Source organism: Caretta caretta, chromosome 13 (assembly GCF_965140235.1).
Source record: "Caretta caretta isolate rCarCar2 chromosome 13, rCarCar1.hap1, whole genome shotgun sequence".
NCBI classification, from domain to species: domain Eukaryota; kingdom Metazoa; phylum Chordata; order Testudines; family Cheloniidae; genus Caretta; species Caretta caretta.
In genome coordinates this window covers 12,597,470-12,625,105 of record NC_134218.1, presented here as the reverse complement: position 1 = coordinate 12,625,105, position 27,636 = coordinate 12,597,470, and the positions used below count along the sequence as shown (strand labels likewise).

The following is a 27,636-nucleotide window of genomic DNA, read 5'->3' as shown; positions in this document are numbered from 1 at the left end:
TTGCCTTTTTCGGATGTGTCACACCTAAACAAGCAAATTTAGCTATAATCCGAAGACGTGGGGGGGAAAAATCGGCATTTCCCAGTGTCTGCACATCTCTCTCGCTCCAGTCCCAGCGATAGACGATCAATTATGAGCTAAGCTTTCGCAAAGCACGTGGAGACCAAACGACGCATCATCCCACGCGCGTCTCAGATGGAGAAGAGGGAGACCGATGTGTCCCTCCCTCTCCACCTATGTTTGTGGATTTGAGTCGCAGCGTGGTTTGCAGCCCTCTGCGCCGCCTTTGGCGAACGAGCGCCCGCCTCGCGTTCTTATTTCAGCGGCGGCTGCTTCATGGCAGCCCTTGCGCCTCGCCCCGCCCCGCCGCGGGTGGGAACTACAAGCCCCGTGGGCCTTTGCGCCCCCGGGGCTTGTCTCCCGTGGGGAGGCGGGGCCGGAGCCCGGCTGGGGGGCGGAGGGAGAGGATGGTACAAAGCTCGGCGCGGCGGCTGGCAGGCAGCGGCCGCCTCTGTTCCCCGGCGCCCTGCGGGAGGTCATTGCACAAGAGGGGCTGGAGCCAGGGCTCTTCGCAGGCTGCGGTTCCCGGTGCATGGGGGACAAAGCGACAGCTGCCGCCTGCTGCTGCCGCCGCCGCGTGGGGGCGGCCCCGCCTACCTCTGCCCCCAGCTGCCTGTGGTGGTGAGGAGGAGGAGGAGGAGGAGGAGGATGACTCTGGCCGAGGGTGTCTCACGCCTCTTCTGAGCCCCTGAGACGTTTGCTCCCGGCCGCCCGTGGCCTTTGGATGCTCTTTGCAGCGGCCGCCGCCCCCTGGCCGCGCCCCGCGCCCGCAGCGCCATGCACACCGTGCAGAAGGACACTACCTTCACCAAGATCTTCGTCGGGGGGCTGCCCTACCACACCACCGACTCCTCCCTGAGGAAGTACTTCGAGGTGTTCGGGGACATCGAGGAAGCGGTGGTGATCACCGACCGGCAGACGGGCAAATCCCGGGGATATGGCTTCGTAAGTGCGGCGTGCGCCCCTCCCCCAGCCCGGGCAGGTGCCGCGGTGATGGGCGCGGAGAGGAAGGCGGGCGTCAGCCGGGACTGGTGGCCAGTTCGCTTCCTCGTGTTGGCCCTGGTAGCCCGGCTCAGGCATGTCCCAGAGGAGCCCGGTCTCCGAAGCGGGGGTAGTTGTGATAGTAACTTGCTTTGTGTCGGTTAAACAGCCTGGGATCCCCCCCGCTCCCAGGGAAGAAAGCCCTTACCCCAGTGAAACACTGTCCTCCCCTCCCCCCGTATCCCATTAGCCGCCTCTGGTTGTCAGGTGTGGCTCCTTACAGCCCTTTCTTCCCCTGGCTTCTCTCTAACGCAGGGGAGAATCCCCCTGTATGCCCCCCACGCTCTCCCTTGGGCAAGACCTGCCCTGCTCTTGCACCAGCTAGCTCGCTTGGGGATTACACAGGGCTGGGTGGTTTGGAGGTCTCTTCTGTACAGAGCCATCCTCTGCTAGAAAGTTGTTTCCCACTTCTTCAGCATCGCTCAGATCTGTTTTCCTTCCTGTAGGACAGACTGCTGGACGCAGGAGAGCTTGGGCCGAGGGCGTGAGGCAGAAAGTAATTCCCCCCCCCCCCCCCCCCAAGACAAAGGCCTTTGATTGAGAGCATTGGGATGAGAGCCTCCAGTGCTGGCTGCTCTGTAGTTCATTTCAACACCCCTTCCCCCACGCGTTGCTGGCTTGTTTCTTTAGAGCGCTTCAGTGAAGCACATTCTGTGCAGCCCTCAATTTCTGCATCTTCTGTATGATTCATGAGTGTGTCCTTTGCTTCAAGTTTCCCTGAGCAGCCTCTGCTTTAGGGAGTGTGTGGGGGAGAGGGATTAAGTTACTCTAACAACTTGTGCCTGCTAGAGTGGAGAAAAAAATTGCTGTCCGATTCCCCAGGAGAGAAACTTGTTGGTGCTTTCTGTTTTCAACCCAGTGCACAGGACCCATTCTTGTCCCTCTTCCCCCTCCCCCCACGAACTGAGATTTCAAGAAAGCAAATTTAAGCCCTCACCCAAAAGAAGCAAACTTCATCAAGCCCCAATCAGTGCAGGTTTTGTGGAGCACCATTGCTACAAAACAGGTTGTGTTTAACTCCAGGTGACCATGGTAGACAGAGCTGCAGCTGAGAGAGCATGCAAAGATCCCAACCCCATCATTGATGGCAGAAAAGCAAATGTGAACCTGGCATATCTGGGAGCAAAACCAAGGAGTATTCAAACTGGTGAGTTCTCTGCTCTCTCTGTTCGAATAAGCCTTAGTTGTAAAATGGGAAATGTGTTGGTAATTGATCTTAAGGCACTGGCCCCTCTATTTAGTGCATTATGTAATTCAGCTTTCTCTGCTCCCTGTTTCCTTACTTGAACCTTCTATGCCAAAAATACACATAGTTGGGGTAAAGACATTGTTCCCAGAATCTAATGCATTTATAGTCGTCTTCTTAAAACTGCTATAGTATATTGTTTCTACCACTCCACCTTCTTGATTCTATGGGTTTATTGCACGTTGTAGAAAATGAGTGCTCATCTCTTTGTATGACTGAGTTTTCTGTGTTCCTAATTCAGAATTCCTGTCTGATCTGCATGCATGTTACAATCATTTTAATATACTCATGTATCTCTAAAAAATATTCTGTTAGGGAGTTTAAAATGTTTTCTCTCTCTCTCTCACACTTGTAGTTGTGCATGTTTGCATTATAATACCTACACGCTACAGTGAATGCTTTTGTTTAATACTAATGCTTTTTCAGGTTTCACTATAGGTGTGCAGCAGCTACATCCAGCCTTTATTCAGCGACCATATGGGTAAGTGGAAGTATTTTTTACTTAGTTAACTTCAGTCAGTTTGAAGTCAAATGCTTGAATCAACTTCCTCATTTTTAAAATGTGTGAGAAAACTCTAAGTCATAAAGAGGAATACAGCTTCAGCAGCAGTAATTCAGCTTCATAATACTTTTTGTTTAGGTGAGTCTTGGAAAAGTTGTGTCGCATGTCTTTTTGTTTTTTTTTGTTTTTTTTTTTTAATTTGTCAGTTTTCATATGACTCCGAAAGATCCTCTTTTCAGCATCAGCAAATCAGTCCTCATAAATCACGAGAGATTTGTTTTGTAATACATTGCTTGCTGCTTTAGCAATTCAAAGAATGCAGAAGAATCCAAATAAATGGCATATATTTTTCTTGTCATAATATTTAAGGTGTCAACAGTCAAGGAAATAACAACATGTTCCATAGCATGTTTTTCACATAAAAATCTGCTCTCTCCATCTTATTTCCCATGGAATCACACTTGGGGTACAATTTTAGTCAGGGAAACCAACTGAATTGGAAACAAAGTCTAATACTTAATGAAAGTAACATTAGGTCAAAAACTGATTCTGGACAGATGTTATACAGGGCTTGAATAGTCTGCAAAAGTGGGCTTTTGTCTGCTGCTTTCAATAGCTTATACCATCCTGACTCAGTCCGAGAAGTCCTCTTTTTATACATCTAATAGGATCTGGCAGCTGCTCTGGAAAATACAAGTGTGCTTCAAGAGAACAATAGCTACTGTCATACTGCCTTCATTTAACTGTTTAATGATTGATGCCATTCTTTTTCACATCGTTTCAAAAAGTGACTATTGATAGTGGGTTTTTTGTTTAGAGCATCAAAACAGTGCACCCATTTTCTTAAAGTTCTTGAGCACTGCCATTTTGTAACTTTATATGACAATTTTTTTTTTTCTTTTTTGGTTTAACTAAACAATATTCCATTCCTTCCCTGTCCTTAATTCATAGTCTCCTTCTTTCATTCCTGTTCCCTCACACCTATAGGCCCACAACTGTCTTGGTATTCTCATTCCAGCCAGTGTGTGGATGTAAGAGGCAATGTTGCCATAATAGTGCTCACACCATATGCTGGAGGTGTATTGTTGAAACCTGCTAGGTTTCATAAACAGTTAAGTCTGTGCTCGAAGGACTGGAGTATCCTCTATTGTGAAAAGAGTCTTTCCTCTGAGGTGCGAAGAGCAGAAGTGTTTCAGGTAGACAGTATTTTTTTGGTCTTGTCTTTTTAAAGCTTTGTTTGCATGTGAAATACAACAGCTTTCTCAGCCGATGAGACAACCAGTAACCTTGGTATTTCTGGCACACGAACGCGAGAGGCTTTTCTAAAGGGTGCACAAGCATATAATTAATGTAGATCTTAAAAACTGCCCTCAACAAGACTCTCCCCATGTGAAGTGTAAAAAGAAGAAGAATACAGTGAAACAAACTAAGCTTCCACTGTCTTCAGTCGGCTTTGGATCAAGCCCTAACTCATGCAAACATACTCTTGTCATTCCTGTCTCTGACTCTCTGCTCAGCCATATAGGCAGGGCAAACAAATAGGTTCTTTTTTGCAGGGGTTTTTATAACTTCCTTTTAGCTTCACATATTGAGAAGTGTGAGACTGAATAAGTGTTCATTTTGATCTACAGTTAGTGTTCCATTTGTTAGGCCTCAGTTTCATCATTAAAACCAACGGTGGAGTACATTTAGTACATATGACAATGAGCACTACAAATTTATTTATCAGTTGCCAAGAGACCGGGAGGAAGAGGGAGGGGATTATAGATCTCATTTGCAAGCGTCAGGAAACAAGAATTTCATGGCATTCCTCTCTGGCAATGATTTCATCACAGGAAACGTGCGTTGGCAAAAAAGTCATACAGTTTACCTTGGTGCCATGAATTGTACAGTGTTTCCAAAGCAGAGCGTCGGGTGTTCATTTGAGCAACAAAGTCTGACTGTTGGTTTTTTGTCTTTTCAAAGCAATCAGCAAAGTAAAAGCCAGTGTAGGGTCTAATCCTGCATTCATTGATCATCTAAAACTTCACCGGACACCAGTGGGATTTGTGGATCTATTACGCTTGTACAATCAGGCCCCCGTTTTTCACTTTAAGTTTAATTTAGTCATCTCCCACCCTCTTTGGTAGTGACTTGTCTAATGTTTGTAAGTCACTCAACAGTACCTAAATAAGCAACCTGCTTCTAAGCTACCTTCATACTTGGTACAGGGGGCAAAACACTTCCAATGCTGTGCCACCCATGAACATCCCTATTAAAGTGCGAATGTTCCAGTAATGGAATGCTGGCATTTAGAGACAGCTGCCATGGTCCTCTGCATCTCAGATGCTGCTGCAGAACACAGCAATGAAGTGGTTAATAATTTATTAAATGCTACACAATGAACTTTTTTATTTAAAAAAAAAAAACAAAAACCCTCAATCATGCTGAAGAGAATGCTGAGTAGCAAAGGCCCAAAATGCAGACTGATGAGGACAGGAGCTTATTGAACTTAAAATGAATAGGAATGTTTTCATGCTGGTTTAAAACCCCAAATGTCTGTAAAAGGTACTTTTTTTTTTTTTTTTTTTTTTTTTTTTTGGTAGCTTTACATTTAAACCTTTCCCGGCACTGCTGGGGACCAAATGCAGCTGCAGCATTGGGCTAAGGTATAAAGAAAAGAAAGTGAAACTAAATCAGCTTCTCTGCTCTTCACTCTGTTGAAGCAAAGCTAATCAATAAACAGCACAAAGGAGAAAAGCAAACTTTTAGATTTGAATCTTCAGATTCAAAAAGTCTAAGTTGTTAATAACACAAGCACAGTAGTATTTTCCTAATTTTTGAGAAAGACGCTCTAAATTTTATGGGCACCATTTTGCACCCACCGATTGTTCCTGCAGCTAACAGGCTTGGTTTGTAGAATTGACACCATTAGCTACCTTGTTTGTGGAAAGTCGGGAAGCTAGATGTCTGAGCACCATGAATTGCGTCTGCAGTTATCTGTGGGCATGATTACTTGAAGACACAAAATTGCACCCATATGATCAGAACATGTGGCGAGGCAACAATCGGAGCTTTTTTGTTGCTACAGTGTCCCTTTAAAATGTTTCCCAAGAACATCTGAGACTTTATAAAAAGCAATGAGGGGCAACCACGTAGATTGTTTGACAAGGAACATTTTGGTGCCGCTGCAGTGTGGTGTGCACAAAGCAACTTTAAGTCCTCTTTTGTGTTCCTCTGATCTAGGGACGGCTGTGCCTCAGCCTGTCATTTGGCATACCCTAGAATGGTACAGGGAATCCCTGGCTACATCCTAACCCCAGCCATGCCTCATGCTCTGGTCATCAGCAGTGTATGGCATAGGCACTGCTACAGATGCTCTACCCCCACATATGAAGCCCTCTATTAGGAGGAATCTTCCTTTGGCTGAGTAAGCTGGTTTTAGGGCTGCTTTCTGCACTGCTGGAATAGTACAAAGGTGGCTTAATGCAGCAGGATGTGGCCCACTGGGTAAAATACCTGTCATAAGTGGGTCTGGTGCCAGCTATTGAGCCTGGATCTCCATTGCCCTGCACCTCGTGTAGTCACTTATATCAGTGCAAAGTGGAGGTAAAATGCTACCACACCAGATTGGGTTGCACTCCTGTAAGTGACTACACAAGTGAGAGGCTAATGGAAAATGAGGCACACAGAGTCCAGTTGTGTTGGGCCTGCTTGCCCCAGATCAGCGTGTGGCCCAGTTGTTACTTATGCCTTGAAATGGTTAAATCTTTTTTTGGGTTTCTTTCACAATCTGCTGCTACAACCAGAAAGTGAAGAAAGTCTTTTGGTAGCTGTTATCCTTAATGTTGTTCAGTTGGGGTGCAAATAAAAGGAAACTTTCTTCTCTTCTCCGTGGCTTTGCTGTTTACAAAGTCACATGTATTCCTTATTGTGGTGTCTCCCCACACTCTGGCTTCCTGTTGTACCACTTATCAAAAAAACACCCTGTTGCAAGACCCCAGGCCGCTCTGTCAGTCACAAGCGGCTCCTCTGAGCTGGCTCTCACAGCACCTGTTGTCTGTCTGTGCCAATAACATGAAAGCTTTTTTTTGGGATTTCCAAAGAAATAGTCAAATCCAAGTGGCTTCAGCTGTTAATTCCCAAGCATGGCTGTTGACACAGGCCAAACTACTGCCAGTGAAAGGTTCCTCTTGAACTGAATGCCTGTAAATACACACCTAGGCTGTACTGCTTTACCGCTTTGTCTGATCCTTGTGTATGAAAGGAGCAAAGATTCAGAGTGCACTCAAGAGCACCATTCTGTTCTGTTTGGGCCCAATTCATCATTGCCCTGCATCTTGTGTGGTCACTTTCACTAGTGCAAAGTGAATGCATGAACACTGCCCTTCTGATCTGATAGCATCTTGTGCTTATTTTTGCACGGGGTAAATGATTGCTCAAAGCACAAGGCCCTGTCTGGCCTGTTTCATGAGCCAAATACTTTATTCCACTACACTCTGAGCTACTCCACTAAGTCAATGGAAGAGTCTTTCTAATCTAGAATATAAATTCTGCCCCCACTCTTAAAAATGTGAGTAGGGGCTAGTCTCCTTTCTCATACTGACGTAATGGCTTCAGTGGAATTACTCTTGATTCTCACCACTGTGAGTGAGAGCAGTCTCTTTAGCAGTGGAGAACTGAGCCCTCTCACCTTATGTAGACACTTACATCTGGGCTAAGTGGGTACAAACTGCAACCATTCTGATCTGGTACCTAATAGGGTATCTGCACTTGGTGCAAGGCACACAGGTGTCTTCAGTATTGTGCCCTGAAAACTTTCTCAGAGCAGGCACTGAAGGTGTGATGAATGCAGCCCTAATAAATTCACACTGAGGATACCAATAAGGGTATCTAATTAGCAGCCCTGGTAGTGATTTTTTTTTTTTTTTGCAGCAAGGACAGCTTCTCACTCCTGAATTGTACTCAGACCAAGAACTTGTTTTCCAGAGGCCGTCAGACTTGGCAATGACTTTTTTGATCACTACATAGTTGGGCTGGATTTACTCTCTTAAACTAGAGATGAAAGGCTCAGAACTGCAAGGTTAACCCTTGAGCCCCATCCATTCTGCACCCCTCAAATCTGACAGCTGGATCCTGGCTGACCCTAGTAAGCCCTCTGGAGCTGCCTTCACACGTTCCAGCTCTCCTGAAACAGAAATGTATTGAACCTCCACCTGTTCTATGTCTTGCACAGTGTTTGCATGGAAGCTGTTTGTGCCAGACTCACTACACGCATAAAGCCAGGGGGCTTTGGAATAGGTGAAAACATGGTGCAAAGGGAGGCATTCCCCCACCTGGTCCTTAACAGTAGGTTTTGGAAGAAGGAAATGTCTTGGATACTTGAGGTCAAAGAGGTTTGGAAGTAGAGCTGACAAATCTTTTGAATGTAAACTTTTTTTCTCTAAAAAGTTACATTTTGACAGAAAGGGTAACTCTTTTTTTTTTTTTTGTCCCAACGAAACTTTTTTATTCCCCCCCCCACCCCCCAAATCTAAAACAGTTTCAGTGGTTACTATCTTTAATTTACCAAAAATGTTTTTGGTAAACTAAATAGTTTGCATTTTTCCACCTTTCATTAACATTTTTTGAAGTATTGTTTTGGAAGGGATCAAAGTGGACTTAAATTTTGCAACATTTTCCCCCTGACCAGTGCTACCTGGAGGCCTTAGAAGGATTTAAAGAGACTTCTTCAGTCTCTGTCCTTCTTTCAGTTGCAGTGAAGGGTTGGAAGTGTTCCACAAAAGGCAGCATTCCTGTGAACTTCTTTATGCTTCTGTTTTCTTGTCTGTAATTTGAAAATATTTACCTCAGAGGGGTGTTCTAAGACTTAATTAGTGTTTCTAGCACTACAAGCTCTTCTGGTGTATATAGGTATCCAAAGTAGTACATTACTTCTTTACCATCAGTATATTTTTGTTGTATCTGTATTATGTGGGAGAGTGCTGTATAACTGAGCTCTGATGAGACTTCCAAGTTTGAGAGGGTTTTTTTTCTTCACCGCGATGTGATTCTTGTTTTGTCCAGATCTTCCCTTCAGCTCTGTTGCCTGAGTATTTTTCAGTCTGCTTGTCCAGAACTATTTCTGGTCCCAATAGAGCGTCTCTTTGGAGGAGCTTCTTGTGTGTGGAGGAAGCAAGATTTAGAGGATAAAGCTGTGGTCATGTTCAGCATGGCACAACAGGGTGTGTGTTCTCACATCGTGGGTTGAGCTGAGAAAGGAGGATGAGATCTTTGTTAAGGGATGTGCTCTGTTCTCCATCCCCACGTTTGGTTGTGGTTTGTCACCTCTTTCATACCTCTCCACTAGCTGTACATCCTGGGAGCACGTGTGGGTGGCGTCTTCTGTCTTTTTCCACCTGTTGCATTCTGTTTTCCTGGACCTTACTGAGTTTTCTCCTCTACTAATCATTTTCTCGAGGGTGTGGTTTTTGTTTTTTGGCATCATAACATCAAGATGCAACAGCTTCATTATCTTGTCAGTATAATAAAGTAATGATGTATTGCTGAGCCATAATGGGTTTAATGTTCCCCCCCACCCCTAAATTGCCTAGCCTTCCAAACTTAGATTGAGTGGGAAATCCTTGACCTCTTTGATTTAACCCAGCTCTGACACTTCTCATTCTCTCCAGTGGGTTTGGTAGCCTTTGTGCCAATTCTGTGGCCAATAGTAATAGCCTCAGGTCCTACTGTGTGCATGTTTTCCACTCCTCTCCCAATCCCAATCAGTGACACTGGCATATAGCCCTTTCCTAGTTTTCTCCCAGAGTGTTGATTGCATAATCCCAACAAGGAAGCGGTAAACACAATTACTGAAATTCTGAGCGTGCTCAGACTGCTGAGTAAATCTTCTTGCTGAACCAGAGGAGTAAGAGCGTAAGATAGAGGAGGAGCCAGAGTTTTCCTAAGATGCTCCACTTTTTTTTTTTTTTTTTAAAAAAAGGCAAATGAGTTACAATAAAACGCCTGCTAATTTAAGGTCACCTGGAGGGCACATAAGGCAAATCATATACATGTAAGGAGAGAATTATTGTTGAAGCATTTGTAGAATATCTGTTTGGATCTCACTTGGAAAGGGCAAAAATATCCAGTTAGTGGCACAGAAGACACTGAAGTAAGAGAGCAGTCTTAGACTTCCTTTCTCAGTGCTAACTTTAACAAGCTTTGAGGAGACTGGAGGGTTCAGAAGTTGGTGTCCGGTCACTGATTCCAATCCAACCCACAACAGTAGAGTAATTGTTGTTACCATCTGATTGTTCTGGCAGCCTATGTGGAATGAGATTGCTGGTCAGTCGAATTCCTGGTGGACAGATGCCGACAAAATCTCCACCAAAGTTGGGAATCCTTCTTGGCAGTCGCAGCAGAGAAACCAGAGTCTAAAGTATGATATCTGAACTGTGCTTCACCCCGAAGATTGTTTTATTCCAGCTCAGCATCAGAGAGGGAGGGACTATTTTGTCCAACTGAACTGGGACTCCTGATATGCGAGTTCAATTCCTAACTCCAACAGTCTTCCTGTGTGGCCTTGAGTGAGGTACATAGGCCCCTATCCTGCAAATGCTTGCACTCATGCTTTACTTTAACCCTGGGAGTAGTTCCATTTACCTGAGTGCTTGATGGTCCAGGGCCTATATGTCAGTCTTCCATTTCTCATTTGTCCAGTAGGAATTATACGTTCTTTAAAAGCTATAAACTTTTAAAGCACGGACTGTCCCTTGCTAGGTATCCATCCAGCACCTAGTGCAGTGTGGCGATCTCAGTGAAGGTGTCTAGGTGCTGCTGTAATACTATTGCTACTAAAAGTATGAGGCCTATTGGCATCCGAGAGCCAGGGGATGGCACAGGGGTATGGGATGGCAGGGAGGCCTTCAGTACTGTTTAGAACAACGACTTCCGTCTGCAGGGCGCTCATACTAGCCACCTTTCAGCACACTGAACCCAAAGGAATTATCCTTTAAACATGTCCCTTAGCTGCTGAACAGTCAGCTGGAATGAAAATAGAGACACCCAGTTCCAGTGGCCAGATGTCTTACGCCTGCACTTGTTGGCAAACACAAAGGGCTTTTTTTTTTTCTTCCTTTCTTCAAGAAATAAGGAGGCTGTTTAGCCAATAGCACTCGTGTGCTGATCGTGCAGCTGCCAGGCGCCCTGTACGTTGTGTACTCAAGCAATAGGCAACTTGGCATTTCTGTGCTAACCCTCCAAAGCAGGCTCATGCCTCTGACGTGACCTTAGCACATACTGCTGATTCTTTGAATGCTTCGACAGCACTTTTGTCTACCCCATAGGATGGGGCTTGTCTTATTTATAGGGATGTTGTCTAGGTCAAACGGGAGGCCCACTGTGTCTCCTACCTTTTTATTTCTGGTCTGTTTACAAAAGGCTGTGTAGCAAGTCTGTTCCTAGAGAAGGGGGAGGATGGTGGGAAGAACAGCAGTCGGGCTACCCTCTCTCTCTAAAGCAACCAAGCAAAGCCCAAACTCATGGCTGCTTTGGGAGCTAGAGCTGAGCAAGCTGTGGGAGCGAATGAGCCACCCACCTTCCTCGCTGCTTCCCCCTCAGCCTGTCTCCTCTACTCTTCAATCTGTGCAGCACACCGGCATTACAAATGGCCTCGTAGCAATCCTGCCGCGTGGCTGGTGGCAGCGGGACTGCGAGGGTTTAGAATAGTCCTGCCCACGTGCTATTGTGGAGAGCTGTTGGGAAGGGGGAGAGTCCTGGGCAGTATGCAACATAGTTGGCACTCTTCCCTCGCAGCATGAGAGGCTAGTCCTCTAGGTGTCTTGCATCCTTCCTGGGTGACCCTCAGAATACCACTGTCAACTAGCTGCCTAAAACAAACCCAACCTACAGTATTCTGAACACCGCATCCTACAGTAACGATGCTAACAGGGTGTGTGGGTGTGACTATAAATGCTCTCAGGGAGAATCCAACAACTGGAGTAGTTAAAAGTAAGCCTCGTAAAGGCCAAATTACCCAGTCAGCACATTCTGTGTAGGGTGGTGGTTGGGTTTTTTGGTTGTTTTTAAAGCCTGTTTTGAATGTATTGGGAGCTGCATCTTTACTCTGTTCAATTGAATGTATTTTACATTTAAGCCCTCCCTAAAATGTTCAAATATGTGAAGTGTGTTTCCAGCATGAACTGAATTACAAACAAGCTATATTCATCCTATTATTTTTAACTTGCAGAATAAAATCAAAAGCGAAGTCTGTGTCCTCCTCCGATGGCTCTGTAACCATGTCTCTCATTGTCTTTTAATTTTGGCTGTTGGGGCAGGTGTGGCGTCGTGCCACATAGTTAGGAATGTTGGGTTAACGCCCCGATCCTGATCGCCAGCCATCTTACGCTGCCTTTGGCCAAAGGCACAAAGCAAAGCCCTTGAGTCTCTCCAGCAAGCACCCATGATTCTAATTTTAGGTTTGACCATGTTGTTCATTGTGTTCTCAAAGTGTATGTGGCCTCTACCAGTGATTGATCATAATACCCTGTAGCATCTTGTATTGTTGCTATTCACAGGATGACTTTGTGTGATGACAATTGCTGATCACTTGACATTTTATAATCACATGGTGTATTTTGGATGAAGTTCTTTTCTGGCTTTCAGAACTTTTGGGGAGGCCCTAAAGTCTCATTGACCTTTTTTTTTTTTTTTTTTTTTCCTTCAAAACTAATTGACATACCCAGATGACAGAATTCCGCAGCAGGAGAATGAGAATCTTAAAATATCACTTTAAAATGTAATTAAATTATCCAGAAAGGCTTTTGATAAACTACACAGCTTGTTTTATTTTTACCTTGATCGCAGATGATTCCTACTTGTAGAAAAGATGGACATCCAACACAAATGTTGTGTGAGGCAAAGCTTTAAGAGGCCTATGAACAGCCTTTCTTAATCTGAAAATACAGCTTAAGACCACTTGTGACTAGTAAACCCAGCCAGCAGATAACTTCATCGTGCTGCACCTTGTTGTGTTTTCTTTGTAGTTGCTAGTAATCAAAGTTGACCTATACCTTGGTTTGTAAGTTGAGTTTTGTTTTTGTTATCAATAAATGAGTTGCTATCTGCTCATCCAGTTAAAGTCCAATCGGCATCATACCCTGATTGAAATGTCTAGCTGCAACTAAAAACTGCCAGTGGTCCCTTTAAATAGAAATGGATTCTGGAGTTGCTGTGTGTGATTTTTTTGAACATAATAAAAGAAGGTGTTTAGCATGCATTAGTACATGTGCTGGGCTGGGGCTTGGCTTTGGACAGGAACTACAGAAGTACATGCTACTCTGGTCTTAATACTGTTTGTTATACAGTGTCCTATTTTGAGAGAAGCAAATACTAAGAGGAAGAAAATAGTCAAAAAGTTAGTGTCCTAGATCTGTTTGACCAGTTTATCTTGTCAGCTACAATTTAAAGAAACATGCATTTTTAAAAAACTTTGTAGTGTTCTGTAGTTAAGTGATCAGAGAAAATAAAGATGTTTGAGGTTTTTGGGCAAGTTAAGTCCAGTCCTGCCAGATATTGAACACCTTCAGCTCCCACCAAAGTTATTGGGAGTTGTAGGCTCAGTGCCTTGCAGGATTGGGTCCTTTTTTCTCTTAAAGTGCACATGCATCCAGCCAAATGGCCAGGAAATAGATGTGGAGGTTGTGCGCACGCACACATGGAGAACATGCAATGCTGCTGCAGTAAGGTTTTCTCATGCACCTCTGTTGGTTCTGAATGTTTCCTGGTCTGTTTCTGTCCAGGGATACATTCCACGTGCAACGCTGGCATCTACTCTTGTAAATTTGGCCTGAAATGCAGCAAAGAGAATTGATGTGTCTGGTGACAAACTTTCATGTCACCCATGGACATCATTAGGCATTTCAAAGACTTCTATCCTACTTAGCATCTTTATGCTTTTAGCGTGCTCACATGTTGGAGTGTGGACAGTTAGGTCTGAGTGGGAGATGTCAGCAGCTTGGCCCAGAGTTCTGCATGGGAGTTACTAGGTACTTGGGATAGCTGTTTTTAACGAGACTATTTAGAGCCAAATGCTCAAAAGGGCCTCAACCCACAGCCTCTAGGTGAGCACTTGTAAATTTGCATGTGTGGGCAAAAATGATTGTGGACAGAATTGTGAGTGCAAACACAAGGCATACAGGGGTTTGGGTTTGGTGTGGGGCTTTTTGTTGAACTTAGGCATTCACTTTAAAAATCATACCAAGCCCTTTCCCTAGAGTTGCTGGGAATGCATTATTAGAAGGACCAAAACTTGGATGGGTAGGGAAGAGGGTTGGTTACAGGTCACCCTCTCGTCTGGAAGGAGCGCTTCTTCAAAAACAAACTTTTAAAAAGAGGACTCCTTGATAGAAGAATGTTAGATTTAGGGAGACGATCTGACCCGCTCTTCTCTAACTTTGTCACATAGGCTAGTACAAGTGAGAGCAACTGTTTAATCCTTTACGTGGATTGGGGAAGATTAACACTGATGCAGAAATATATTTTAAAAAAATATTTGAAACAAGAGATGGGCCAGCACCAGAATCCTGCATCTGGATTAGATTCAAATCTTCCAATCTGAACCCACCTTTATGGTTCTAAGTTAGGTTCAGATCTGTAAAGGGCCTGCTTCTGAGCTGGGTACGGCTGAAACCTTGCAAGAGCTTGTGAGATTTTGACACCGTTGGATATGAATTTGCACTTTAGCCCTGATTTAGCCTCAAACTCCATCCTAACCCTAATTCAGATCAGAATTAAAACCAACAAAAAGACACGAATTTCTAGCAGGTTCTTGTTTCATTCTACTCCATTAGATGAGTGCCAATGGATAGAGACATTCATGGACCTAAAGGCCATGAGGTTATTGATTCATGCAGTAGATCTAGGAGTGGGTTGACTGCTGGATTTGTGACTGCTCCTAGCCCTCCAGAGATTTGAGGTAATAGTCTCAAGTCTGCCCCTTCAAGGGATAGTGCTGTTTCTGAATTGCTTTGCTGATGAGAGCTATAGCTCCTAAGGCAGCTGTTGCTGCGGGGCAACTGCAGTGGCTGTGCGAGCTGTTCACATTCTGAGCCAGGGATCTAGCTAGGAAAAAATGAAGTGTTGGCTTGAGAACCCTGCTTAGATGAGCCCTTGCTTAGAGGAGATTCCTGAACTGGGACTCGGATGTGGAAAAGGCTATGCCATGTTCTGATGGTCAGAATGACCAACAGGAGCATGCACTGAATAATTAGAGAGGAGGAGAGTTTACAGCAACCACAGGTTGTTCTGTAACTCACTATACTGGAATCTATATAGAACTGTCTAGTAGGTACTGAACAATGCCCAATACAAGCAAGGTCAGAGGAACTGACACAAACCAATTTAATTTTTGTTCACAAATCATGATAAAACCTCTTCTTGCAGGGGACTATGTCCTGTCCTCACAGCGGAATAGATTAGATTGCTTGGGTCTTTTCCACCTCTAATTGGCAATCCAATGATTTATTGGCCAGGGTAACATTTTTGAAAGTCCCATTTTTACAAGTGGTTTAGGTACTTGGGCTCCTACGTTTAATTGACTCAATGGGAGACTTTGGAAGATAGGACTTGTGCTCCTAAAACATGTAAGCACTTGTGAAAATGTTTACCCCAGATCTATTTGGCAGGATTTAAACACTGCATTTTTTTGAATTGCTTCTTAGTTTTTTTTATGCTTATTTAAATATGTTGGTGCAACAGAGGAGGGTATTTCTATGTAACAAGTTTAGTGTAATGCCAACTTTTTGGTGCAACAGAAGCTCATCTCGGTTTTTATTTTTGAAGAATGATTGTTTCTGCAGACCCAGTTTTGGGCGTGTGGCGAAATGCACTGGGGCAACAATTTCTCAAGCAGCCTCTGAAACTGCAGCCATCTTGTGCACCGAAGTGTTTTTACATGTAAAATCGGGAATTGTCCAGACTAACGACACTTGTACCTGCAGATTCTTGGACATCCCCTTGCATCCCTTGTGTGGGCCAGTTCAGTTTGTTTGAGCAGATTTCTGTTTTCAGGTTTGCGCGATCTTGCCCACAGTTTGAGGCCTGGCGTTTTTTGGCTTTTTTTGGCTCTTTTTGGTTCTTCATAGTCAGCAGCTTTTAGCTCATTAATAGAAGCTCTTTGTATGAATAATCTCAGATTATTTTCATCCCAAACGCTCTTACAAGAGTATCACTAAAATTTGCTTAGCAATACAGCCACGTCCAGGATGTGACCTATCAGCTGTTTAACAGTGTACAGCAACACAATAATTTAGGACAGAAAGTGAAGACTACAGTATCCAGTTTAAAGTGCAGAGTGAATACCTAGGGACTGAGCTGGTCAAGTAGGGAGCTAGATGGTGATACAAGGTTCACTCTGAAGTTTGGATTCCCATTCACAGTAAAAGACCATAGCTCTCATGTAAGTGGGGCCCAGCACTGATAATGAAAATGGTGCCTTAAGTCTAGTCCAGTGAATGGTTTTCACCACAGGCAGGGAGTCTGTTTTTCCAAGAGAGGATAGCACTGTGTAAAGCTAGGCAGCTCCTCTTTATCATCTGTGCTCTTTTATCTGATGTTCCGGTTAGGTACCCCATGAGTTGAAAGAGAAGTGGCATAAAGGTCACAAATACTGAAAATAATGCAAGTCACAGCTTGGTTTTTGGGGGGCAGCAGATTGTTGACATGGCACTGCTGGGAAGCAAAGGAAAGCAAACCAAACTAACGGTTCATGTTTTACAACAATCGCCATGTAGCTGTTTCCTCCAAGCAGCCTGGCATTGGGGAAACACTAGTGTAAATATATTGTAGATGATAAGCTGGCATGATAAGCCCTTTACTCTGATTATATCCTGGAGCTACCAGTCCATACCTAGTAAAAGCATCCTGATAAGGGCTTAGGGGTGAATAGCCTCACATCTGTTTACAGAGGAATTCCCAAGGGAGAGGAGATCATGCCATTTTAATGGTGCCTTGGGAAGTGCAGAGGCCATGGGACTGGCCCACTGAGCTAGAGTCAGGAGGAAACAAGGAGCTGAGCCTAGGGGGGGAAGGCAGCTGTGGGATGCCAGCCCAAGATGGACACCCCTCCCTTCCCCCTTGCTACTATTTAAACACCACCATTGTGCCTGGTGCTGTGCAAGACACAGATCAGGAGTCCTTACTCCTTAGAGCTTGCAGCCGGGCCAGAGAAGGCAGTTAGCTTTGTTTTTTACCTCCCTTTGTTAATCTAACACACTCTTATTTCTATGTCTGGCCCTTGTGGAAGGAGCAAGCCTCTGGGAGGGTTTAACTAATGGAAGGGCAGAGGGTCTGGTGTCCCAGGGGCAGGTGGCCATTCCAGGCACAAAGGACAGTGTAGAAGGAAACAAAAGATAGTGAGGCTGGTATTGTTGAAGGAAGCACAATAGACATATGCCAGATCAGGGTTATTTGGGACTGCAAAGGTGCAGAGACATGGTTGGTATGTAAGGTTCAATGGACCGGTTAGACACAGGTGATGCTGGGACTGAGGGTCCTGGAGGTAATTTTGGCTGTGGTGGTGTGGAAAGACTGGGAGGGGGACTGGTGGGCATGATGCAGGCAGCTGGGAGGCAAGTGAGGTAGTTGCAGTAGTCAGAGCAGGAGATGAGAGTTCCTAGGCAAGTGTTTTAGTGCCTGGGACAAATTGGGCTAGTCAGATTATTAAAAGGAGGCGAAAGAAGTAACATACAGGAAGGAGTCTAGGTGACACAAGGGAAGTGTGAGGAGGAGGCGGGTGGTGCTGTTAAGCTGCACTGGGGAAAGCACACAGGGATTAGGAAGCCAGCAGGCTGAAGCTGGGCTGTAGCGTTTTGTTTTGTTTTTTAACTTGAGTTGGCAACAAGCCAGCATGCTGTCTTGGAATCAGATCTACTCACTGGGTAGAGGAGGAGGTCTGAGTGTCCCCAGCATAAAGGGGAGAGTAGAGGCCATGAGTAGATGAGATCACCCTGGGAGAGGAGGCGGTGACCAAGAATACAGCTCTGAGGACACCAGCAGGAGGAGCTGCCAAAGGAGACAGCAACACAGTGGAGGGGAAGGTCAGAGAAGCGAGAGAGAGGAAGGTGATGGGGCAGATGGAAGACAGAGGCCCCAAGACTTCAGGGAGAAGCCGGTGAGAACCATTTCAGTGGAGCCGGAGAGGTTTTTTCCCTCAAAACATCCCAGCCAGGTTTCTTTCCCCTGTCATTGCAATTCAGTGGAGGGTACTGTAGTGGAAGGGGCATGAGAACCAAGATTAGAGGAACAGAGATAAGGGAGGATAAGGATCCGCTAAGTACCCACAGTATGAGCTTCTCCTTGTGCTACTTCTAACCTTCAGGATTTTCAAAAAAAAAAGGAGTACTTGTAGCACCTTAGAGACTAACCAATTTATTTGAGCATGAGCTTTCGTGAGCTACAGCTCACTTCATCAGATGTATACCGTGGAAACTGCAGCAGACTTTATATATACACAGAGAATATGAAACAATACCTCCTCCCACCCCACTGTCCTGCTGGTAATAGCTTATCTAAAGTGATCATCAGGTGGGCCATTTCCAGCACAAATCCAGGTTTTCATATTCTCTGTGTATATATAAAGTCTGCTGCAGTTTCCACGGTATAAATCTGATGAAGTGAGCTGTACCTCACGAAAGCTCATGCTCAAATAAATTGGTTAGTCTCTAAGGTGCTACAAGTACTCCTTTTCTTTTTGCGAATACAGACTAACACGGCTGTTACTCTGAAACCTTCAGGATTTTGCCTTTCTTTAATTGTGCCCACCTTTTTAATTAAGCTGGCACCCCTAGCACCTGGATAGTGTTGGCAGGCCTCACTGTCTCTGTTTTCAGTGCACTTAAGGGTTTTTTTGGGGTGGAAACCTGACTGACTTTCTGTCTGTTTTGACTCCACAGGCTCACCCCTCACTATATTTACCCTCAAGCTATTGTTCAGCCTAGCGTGGTCATCCCAACCCCTGTGCAGTCTATCACATCTCCCTACATAGACTACACCTCTGCGAGCCAAGCCTACACCCAGTACACCACAGCTGCCTACGACCAGTACCCCTACGCCGCCTCTCCTGCTGCTGGGTTTGTGGGATACGGCTACACGAGCGCAGTTCAGCAGCCCATCACTGCTAGCAATCCAGCAGCACACACCACAGCTTTTGTTCAGTATCAGCCCCAGCAGCTGCAGCCTGACCGTATGCAGTAAGGGCCCTGCCCGTGCGTTCACCATGTAGGACAATCTCTTTTACAGTGGAAGGATACAAACAAAAAAGCAGAAAACAAAACCACCCAAACTTACTAGGTGTATACGAATACCTAAGCTATTTATAGTGTTAAGGACAAGCCTAAACCCTTGCTGTCTGACTGTGCTCATGGAAAAGGACTTCCGGTAAGTTTCTTTCAATCAGGGCAAATATTGTCTTGAAGATGGACTTAAATTGACTGAAATGTTAAAAGGAAAACTACAGTTTCTTGCACACTTAGTGATCTGCTTCCATTGCCTGTCATCTTCACTCCCACTCCTTCCCCATCCGTCAGTTGTTTCCTACTCCCCTCCCCTTCCCCAAATCAAATCTGCAATCCTCTCATTTACTGTCGAGGTACACAAGGTACTCGGAGAACATGGATAAAAAGCAATCGTATTTTTTGGTTGTACAAAAACTTTGTAATACTCAGATGCCTTACAGAAAAAAGAAAAAGAAACTATTTTTTAATATTTATTGCGATTTTATTCGCATGAGCTGTGAATTGCAGACAGAAGAATAGTAGTAAGTATCTGCCTTGTTTAATTCTCATTTTACTAAATTATTGTATGTCAGTAAAAGTTCCTAAGTAATTGCTGAATCACTTCAACATGCAAAAGGGAATATTGGCTTTAAGGAAAGCAGAATATTCCTTTAGTCAACGCACTGTAATATTTTTCTTGTAATTGTTACTCTTAAGATTATCTCAGACTTAGGTATATTTTTAAAATGCAAAAAATCAAACAAACCCCCCCCCCCTGGAATAATGAACATATTGTCTACTTTGATGGATCTTTTGTTATGCTGCAACTAATGGAGAAATTGACAGTATTTATGTAAAAGTTAGACAGTTTTTTCAGGCTGTTGGCTGGCAAAGTTTAGGAGAATGTCAGGAATGGATTAAAACTTTTTTTACATATTTGAACAAATGGGTAAATGTAACATTTTTATGCCTATGGTACAACAGCCAAATAAAGAGACAATAGACTACCTAGGGTAAGTGCATGTTTTTACAAGGAGCAGCAATCAGCTTATTTTTTTTAACCACTCAATACTATTTTGTAGGCTCCAGCCAAATAAATATGGTATTAAAGAGACAAATGAAATTGACTTGAATTGGATACACTGGGCCTTACCCTGCAGCTGTTGTGGACTTGATCCTGAGAGGTTCTGAGCCACCTTCAAGTCTCCTGGACCCCTCTCTGCATTCAAACTACAGTTTCCAGCATCTCCCATTGGAGTCACATGCCTTTTAAGGCACCTGGCCCTTAGTTGCCCCGTACGTTGTGTTGTCATTGAGTCCAGTGTCAAGTGGGTCTTCAGTGCTCCCTTTCTAAGCTGGTAGCGTTTTGCACCCACCGTTTGCTGATGATGTAAATGATCACCCAAGGTGCTGGGCAATGGAGACTAGCAAGGAGAGCAGTATCAGTATTGTCCTGAGGGGGTTGTCATGGTATCACAAAGAAACCACATGCTTCTTCTAACGGAAGTTGTCTAAAGAGAACTGTTTTGCGCGACTGATTCCATCCAAAAGTCTGATCCGCCAAAATTCTGTCTCGTGTAAGGGCTGGGTTTCCGAGGGCCTCTTCAATCAGGCAGGCCAGAGACATGCTAGGATTGGCACTTGCCCTCAGGCAAGGTGGCTCCAGGGCCCTGAGCCTTCCTTGAGTTGGCCACATGGTTCTATTTTATTTTCCACTTGAATTTCCTTTTAGTAATTTGGTTTTCAACTTTTGACACTCAAACAGCTGTTTTTAAAGTAAATAAAATGAATCTATTTAAACATGTTTAATTTTCCTTTTTATTTCATATCTATAAACACCTACAAACCCCCCTCCCTCCAGTGCTGGTCACTGAAAAAGTGAGACTAAGCTAGCCCTATGTTTTTTAGCACCACCCTATGCTGCTGCTAATAAGATTCTGACTCACAAAATCATTGGGGGGGGTCAGATTAGGGGCAAAAGTGGTGATACTCTATCCACAATCCCAGCTCCCACCCATTATCCTAGACTAGCTGGGTGGTTTTGCTACATCTCAGCAGTTAAATAGGTAACAATATTGACCTCTACAGTGTCATGGTTATGTTTCAGCCTGAATGCCCCATTTAGACTAGTGGACATTGTTTACTCCTGTCACTGCTGCTGTTTCAGGCTGCAGATACATTTCATACACTGTTGATCCAGGTCACGGTGGGGTGGGGCAGGGGGGGGAGGAGTATAAGCCTAGAACTTTTCTGTGTGTGTAAGTAATTAGGTTCTTTTGCTGCCCCAGGACTCTTAAGTGGTAGTGGCCGCCCACCTTTGAATGCTGTCTCAATAGGATTCTACACTTAGGAGGAGGTTCCTGGTCTGAAGTCACTAGCTTAGGGCTGGGCTACACTGGGGGGGGAGGGGGGGGTTTCAAACTAAGATTCGCAACTTCCGCTACGCTATTCGTGTAGCTGAAGTTGAAGTATCTTAATTAGAGTTACCTAGCTGTCCTCACGGCAGCGAATCAAACGCGGCGGCTCCCCCCTCAACTCCACTTACTCTTCCTGCTGAGGTGGAGTACAGGCGTCGATTCAGGGATCGATTTATAGTGTCTAGATGAGACACGATGATCAATCCCCACCTGCCGAGCTGGTGGGTAGTGAAGACGTACCCTTAGAAATACTGTAAGGGCAGCAGATTATTTGGCTATATATATATATATATCTCAAGCCTTTTGATCAATGGTTTTGGTGGTCCTAAAACCCAAATCTGTTGATGTGCAAGTGACACTTTTTTTCTCTCTGCACCTCCTGTCAGCATTCCTTGTTCTTCACTCAAGCAAAGCTCCTTTGAATTCAATATTAGGAGGGCTAAATGGAGTCTTCCATCTTCCTCCAGGATCTTCACCTAGCTCCCCCTGCAGCCAATGGAGAGACTGAGGCCCCTAAAGATTAATTTGGGAATGAAAAAACTGTATGACAGTCTACCTTTTTGATTAATAAGAGGAGATTTTCCTGTTAGAGCTAACTTTCTAACAGGTGCCCAAAACAGGAAGCAATAGTTACAAGGAAAAACTGACCCTGATGTCTCCCTTTCAATGGATATTCAGCCTGTTATTATAGAAATAGATTCCTGGCTCCAGATCAGTTTTGCCCCAAGCGTATTTCTAGAAAAAGCCACATCAAAGCAATAGTCTAAGCTGCCAGCTCCCTGTTTGTGAAAACCCAGGGGGGGCTTGGTGGAATAACAATGAACCACCCTGTAGAGCTTTCCAGGGGAAATGGAGTGGTGACCCACACAATGGAAAGTGAAACGTTTAGCCTTTTGCAAGAGAACAAAACATTCCCCTCACCCCCCAACAGGCTAGAACCCCAAAAGCCCCCTTAGATCCCTTTCTTAGAGGGAGGGGCCGGTTCAAAATGCAATCTGCTAATGCTGATGTAGGAATAAGAGGTTTCAGCTTCTTGATTGTTAGAGTCCTTCATAGGAAAAGTCTACACACCTGCCAAGGTCCTAGAACAGAGGTGGGCGAACTATGGCCTCTGGGACCCTTCTGCCCAACCCCTGAGCTCCTGGCCTGGGAGGCTGGCCCCTCAGCCTCGGCTCACGACGCTGCCGGTGCAATGCTCTGGGCGGCGGGGCTGCAAGCTCCTGGGGCAGTGCAGCTGCAGAGCCTGGCCTGACCCGGTGCTCTGTGCTGCGGGGCGCATGGCTGGCTCCAGCTAGGCGGCACGGCTGTAGCGCCTCCAGGCAGCGTGGTGAGGGAGCGGGGGAGTTCGGGGGCTGGTCAGGGGGTGTGGATGGGGGCGGGGCAGTCAGAGGGTGGGGAACAGGGGGCTAGAATGGGGGCAGGGGTTCCAGGGACGGTCAGGGAGAAGGGGTGGTTGGATGGTGCAGGGGTCCCGGTGGGGGGGGAGTCAGGAAGGAGGGGAAGGGTTGGATGGGCCAGCGGGGGGCAGTTGAAGCAGGGGTTGCGGGGGTGGTCAGGGAGCAGGGGTCTTGGGGGGGGGCAGTGAGGAAGGAGGAGGGGGTTGGATGGGGTAGCGGGGGGCAGTTAGTGGCGGGCAGTCAGGGGACAGAGAGTGGGGGGGTGGATGAGGCAGGGGTCGGGGGGGGGGGGTCGGATAGAGGGTGGGGACCAGACCACACTTGGCTGTTTGGGGAGGGACAGAGAGTGGGAGGGTGGATGAGGCAGGGGTCTGGGGGTGGGTCGGATAGAGGGTGGGGACCAGACCACACTTGGCTGTTTGGGGAGGCACAGCCTCCCCTAACCGGCCCTCCATACAATTTTTGAAATCTGACATGGTCCTCAGGCAAAAAAATTTGCTCAAATCCCACTGGAGTTTCTCCTTTACTAAAGAAAGATGCACCTTTTCCCCTCCCCTCCCCTCCAGATTTAACATGTGAGGTCAAAGGGGTGACCCAACAACTGAGTCTCATTTTAAAACACTTGCTGCTCTTGATAAACTGCCTGGTGAAGGTAGTGGCCTGAAGTCACTGCAGTCGCATGTTTTATCGGGCTCAGACACTTGTGGAGTCTAAATGTTTCCTGCTGGAGGCCTGGGGTTTGCATATCAGCCTAGCAACAGTTAGAGTGACTGCTGCAACTAAATGAATAGCTTTCCTCACTCCCTGGTATATTAGCAATCCCTAGAGAAAGGGGCCAAGTCACAGCCATCCTGCATTAACCCATTCCCTGGTCTCTTGTGAACGCGGGAGACCAAGAAAACCAGGCTGGGGTTTGGGAGAAGCCCTGATGTGCTGGGGAGACGTGTCAACGCTGGTGGTGGTTAGTTAAATGTGAAATCAGCCAGCAGCCACAACAGCTAATTTGTTCAATTTGCTTGCAGTGTTCCAGTTGCTAGGGGCTTGATGTGGCGAAGTACTGAGCAGGTCCTTGAGCTGCTAAGTGCCCTTTACTCCCATGGTGACACCCCAAGAGAAATAGATGCAATTTCTTTTAGAAGACCAGAGCCTAGACAAACGGACTGAAGAGGTGTGGAATAGCAGTTGGTGCAAGGCAGTGTAACACTATCACTAGAACAGGCAACTGGGAGTCAGATCTCTTGAGTTCACCTAACCTTTCTGGGACTGCGTTAACTTCTCTGTAGATAAAGTATACCAGCACCTACATCCGAAAGTGGAGGCATCCCTTTTGCCTGCAGCCACCCATATTTGCAAATCCGGATGGATACATGCATCACAAACTGAATGACTGCACAAGCAGGTGGTAGGGTTTGTGTCTCTTTCTAAAGATGCTTTGCCCACAGCTCAAGCAGAGCCTGTTGAGAAGTGTAACACCATCGCATTTTAACTTTACATAGTTTAGGGCAGGAAGTGAATCAGAGTATCGGGGCCAGATGGAATGAATGGGGGTGGGATGCTAGCCTTAAGTACCATGGGATCCTTGATAAGTGCAAAGAGCCAAGGACCTGGGTTATCAATTTCATTGAAAAACACAGGCCTGTGCCTGTTCTCATCTGGCTGGAACCAGGGTCCAGGATTGATTCCATGGGAAGAGGAGTGACCCCTACTGTATCTCCACCTCATTTTCCACAGCTCAGTGAATCTTCCTCAGATGTCTCCCAGGCAAGCATTGAGATCAGCCAGCCTCGCTTAGCTTATGAGACCAGTGCCCAAAGGGGTGAGGCCTAGCGGGGAAAAGGATGAGCATTTATTTGCACATTAACCGAGGTAACTGCGCTTTTGCTGCAGTTTACCCATTAGGCTCGAGTGCATGGTAATGATTTCACCCCCATGACACGTACAAAGAATGCTAACACCATCTGTTTCATTTTCTGGCTGGAACGAGCTTTCCCTTCCTTTCTGCCACCCTCAATCCTGCCAACGTAGAGATTCCCTTGTTTAAAAAAAAAAACAAAGTCTGGATTAAAAACCATCCCTACAATAGGTTGAATAACAAAGTCAACTGACTCTGTTGCATCGTGCCCAGTGAATGGCTGCCACATATCAGGATATTGTCAAGGGGGGTAGAGGGGGGCAGTCATGTGTTTTACTAGATGGTTCCTGGAAAAGTTTCTGTTCAGCCTGATAGAATGCCTGGCTGCTGTTATCTCTGCACTTGCACTTAAATGGATGTGCTGCGTCTGCTTGCCAGCTATGGTGGTGGTGGAAAATTTCTTAAACTTAATAAAAAAAAAAATCCTCCTGTGATACAATAGAAATTGGTTCTTCCTGTGACCTGAATAATAAACAACTATAAATGGTAATCCAGGCTGTGCATGTTTTCAAACCCTTGTAGTACACACGTTTAGAATGATGATATGAGCACTACGTGGGATGGGAGGGGGGAAGCTGGCCTTGTTGTTGAAAACCGAGCTGAAGGGCTGAGCCGTCGTCCTCTCTGGGAAACGCTGCCGGCAAGGATTCCATCTTTCTTCTCATGCCAGCTTCCCCCACCATTTGTTTATTTATTTATTTATTGACATGGAATTGTTCCAGCCTTTCTTAGAGTGGTTGCAATGCTAATCAACGAGGATGGGCGCAAATGATATAGTTGGCCGTGGGGAGAGGGAGCATGTGGGGGCAGGAATTGGAAATCTGAATTTCACAAACAACCCTTCTTATTACTGAGAGCTGACTCCACACAGCAGATCTCAAACCTGGGGTGTTTGACATTTGCATCTGGCTCAAGATCTGAGTTTTGCAGCTTGAGTCTATTGGTGACAACACCACCACCAATAATAATATCAGAATAGATCTATGCACTCAAAGGAGCTAGAGCAGAGTAGCTCTGGCAAAGGGAAGAGTCTGTCTCAGATAAGGATAAAGAGTGTGGGAAGGAGATTGAGGCCCATGCTTGTTAGAAATGCGCATCCAATTGTGTGCCTAATTTTCTCGCAGTTGCACTTGCTGTTATGATGATTGTGCACACAGCTGCAAATGCAGGAGCCTGACCAGTCGGATGGTTAAATTCCTGTGTTCGCTCGAGCTCCTTCCATTGTGCTCATTGGGAGTCACACCTGAGATAACGCACGGAGGGGGGAATTTCCAGAAGAAAAGTCCAAGTGAGGCCAGAGCTATGCTAGGAGCCAGCAGTGAACAACTGAGCAGCTTATTTAGCTATGAATGGTTGGTTGAGTTGTGGTTTCTCATGGCAGCAGAGTGAAGGAAAAGCTCCACACCCCTGTTTCTATGGGGAGCCCTGACACGTCACAATGGAGTCCCGGATGTGGTTTATATGAAGTGTGTGTGGCGCTCTCTTTGCATTGCTGCACAGGAAAGGTTTTTGACAGCCCGGTGATGATTAAAATAAAGGGGATGGTAAATATGAAACTAGGATGTGCCCTGGGGCAATAAAGCCATAGCAAGCCCTTCTTAACCTAAACTCCCACTGCAGTCAATAGAAATGTGGACTGAGCAAGGCTCCCAGGATGTGGCCCAATTAGTTTTCTTTCCACTATTCCCCTGAAAAGTAACTTGCCTTTAAATTGCTGCAACCAATTCACAGGATGGATAAAAGAAAAAGCCAAAGCAGAGGGGTTGGTTCAAAGAGATTAGTATTATACCTTCAGCCAAAGATTTAATGAATGCAGGGACTTCCCAGGAGCATGTCTCTTATTCCGCACTCCCCCTCACACCCTTTGCTCCACTCCTTTTGCTATTCAGATGCAGAACGATGCCAGTTCAAATGCAGAAGACAGTCTCAAGGCATGGGGAGCAAGTAATCATTTTTTGGACAAAGGCGCTAAGCAAGCCGTGGCAAGCAAACATCCTTCTCGCTTCCTACGGCCCCGAGAGCAAAAGCTCGTCTGAAACTGCCGAGCACAGAGGGACAGTGCTGGTGTGTGCAGTGGGGGTGGGGGTCTTCCAGGCGACTGGCAAGCAGTCCAATTCATTCTGTGCCTTGCAGGCTGAAACCAAACTTAGGGCAGAGTGACAAACAAATCAATGGTAACAAAAAGGCTTTGAGCCCCGAATAAATGAGACTCCCAGTGTTCAGGTTTCACGTGCACTCTCATTTTGCTGACACATGGCACAGGCATTTGGTCGGATTGTCACCCGGGTCCTAACTTCAGCCAACAATACAAACCCCATATAGGAACCAGCTCTGCATTAACCCTGAAGCTCCACACCTCACACTAAAGGACATCAGATACGTATTCACAAGTGGCATCCGCCCATTCTTGTGCTGTGCTGGGGTAGCATGTGGATGTCGGCCTGGGCCTCGCTGAGGGATCACTGTCTTTCCGAATGCTCTGGTTTGTGCTGGTGCCACATTAAACCATCATTATCAGCCATTTACAAACTACTGTTTGGCCTCTGCTTTCAAGCTCTTTTACACATCATGCCTTTAACTTAACATTTCAATAATAAGGGAAAGAGACTTAGGTAAAATTTTCCCCAACCCCTAAATGACACAGGTGCCTTTCAGTGAGACAGTGCTTGTGCGTATGAACAATTAGTGCTCCACAAGCTGGGATATAAATCTACCCTGAGGTACCACGCTGTGCACTCATATAGACCATGCTGCTGCATGCTAAAACATCCCTCGTGGGTATTTCTCAACCCCACTTGGACATGGGAGTGGGTCAACATGCCCTAGGGC

At 45.6% G+C, this 27,636-nt stretch overlaps 1 protein-coding gene across 4 annotated transcripts; it reads left to right on the top strand.

Annotated features, from left to right (window-relative positions):
* Positions 1–474: 474 nt before the first annotated feature.
* On the top strand, positions 475–25,297 carry RBM38 (RNA binding motif protein 38). Of its 4 annotated transcripts, none has more exons than XR_007352726.2 (5): positions 475–1,005; positions 2,125–2,248; positions 2,774–2,828; positions 18,761–19,244; positions 23,918–25,297. XR_007352726.2 is itself a non-coding variant. In XM_048820521.2 (4 exons), exons 1-4 carry the CDS (start codon positions 838–840, stop codon positions 19,059–19,061), a joined length of 648 nt encoding a protein of 215 aa, XP_048676478.2. In that variant the 5' UTR covers positions 475–837; the 3' UTR covers positions 19,062–20,885. The 4 variants fall into 4 exon arrangements, 1 of the variants encoding a protein (XP_048676478.2); XR_007352725.2 differs by lacking the exon at positions 23,918–25,297 and adding an exon at positions 20,164–20,885; XR_007352724.2 differs by lacking the exon at positions 23,918–25,297 and adding an exon at positions 20,164–20,885 and having other exon boundaries at positions 18,761–19,623.
* The last annotated feature ends 2,339 nt before the right edge of the window (positions 25,298–27,636 follow it).

Excerpts from the sequence above, each read along its gene's own strand:
- RBM38 (XM_048820521.2), top strand. The coding sequence starts at position 838 with ATGCACACCGTGCAGAAGGACACTACCTTCACCAAGATCTTCGTCGGG. Across the intron at positions 1,006-2,124 it reads AATCCCGGGGATATGGCTTC|GTGACCATGGTAGACAGAGC; the intron begins GTAAGTGCGGCG and ends GTTTAACTCCAG. Across the intron at positions 2,249-2,773 it reads ACCAAGGAGTATTCAAACTG|GTTTCACTATAGGTGTGCAG; the intron begins GTGAGTTCTCTG and ends ATGCTTTTTCAG.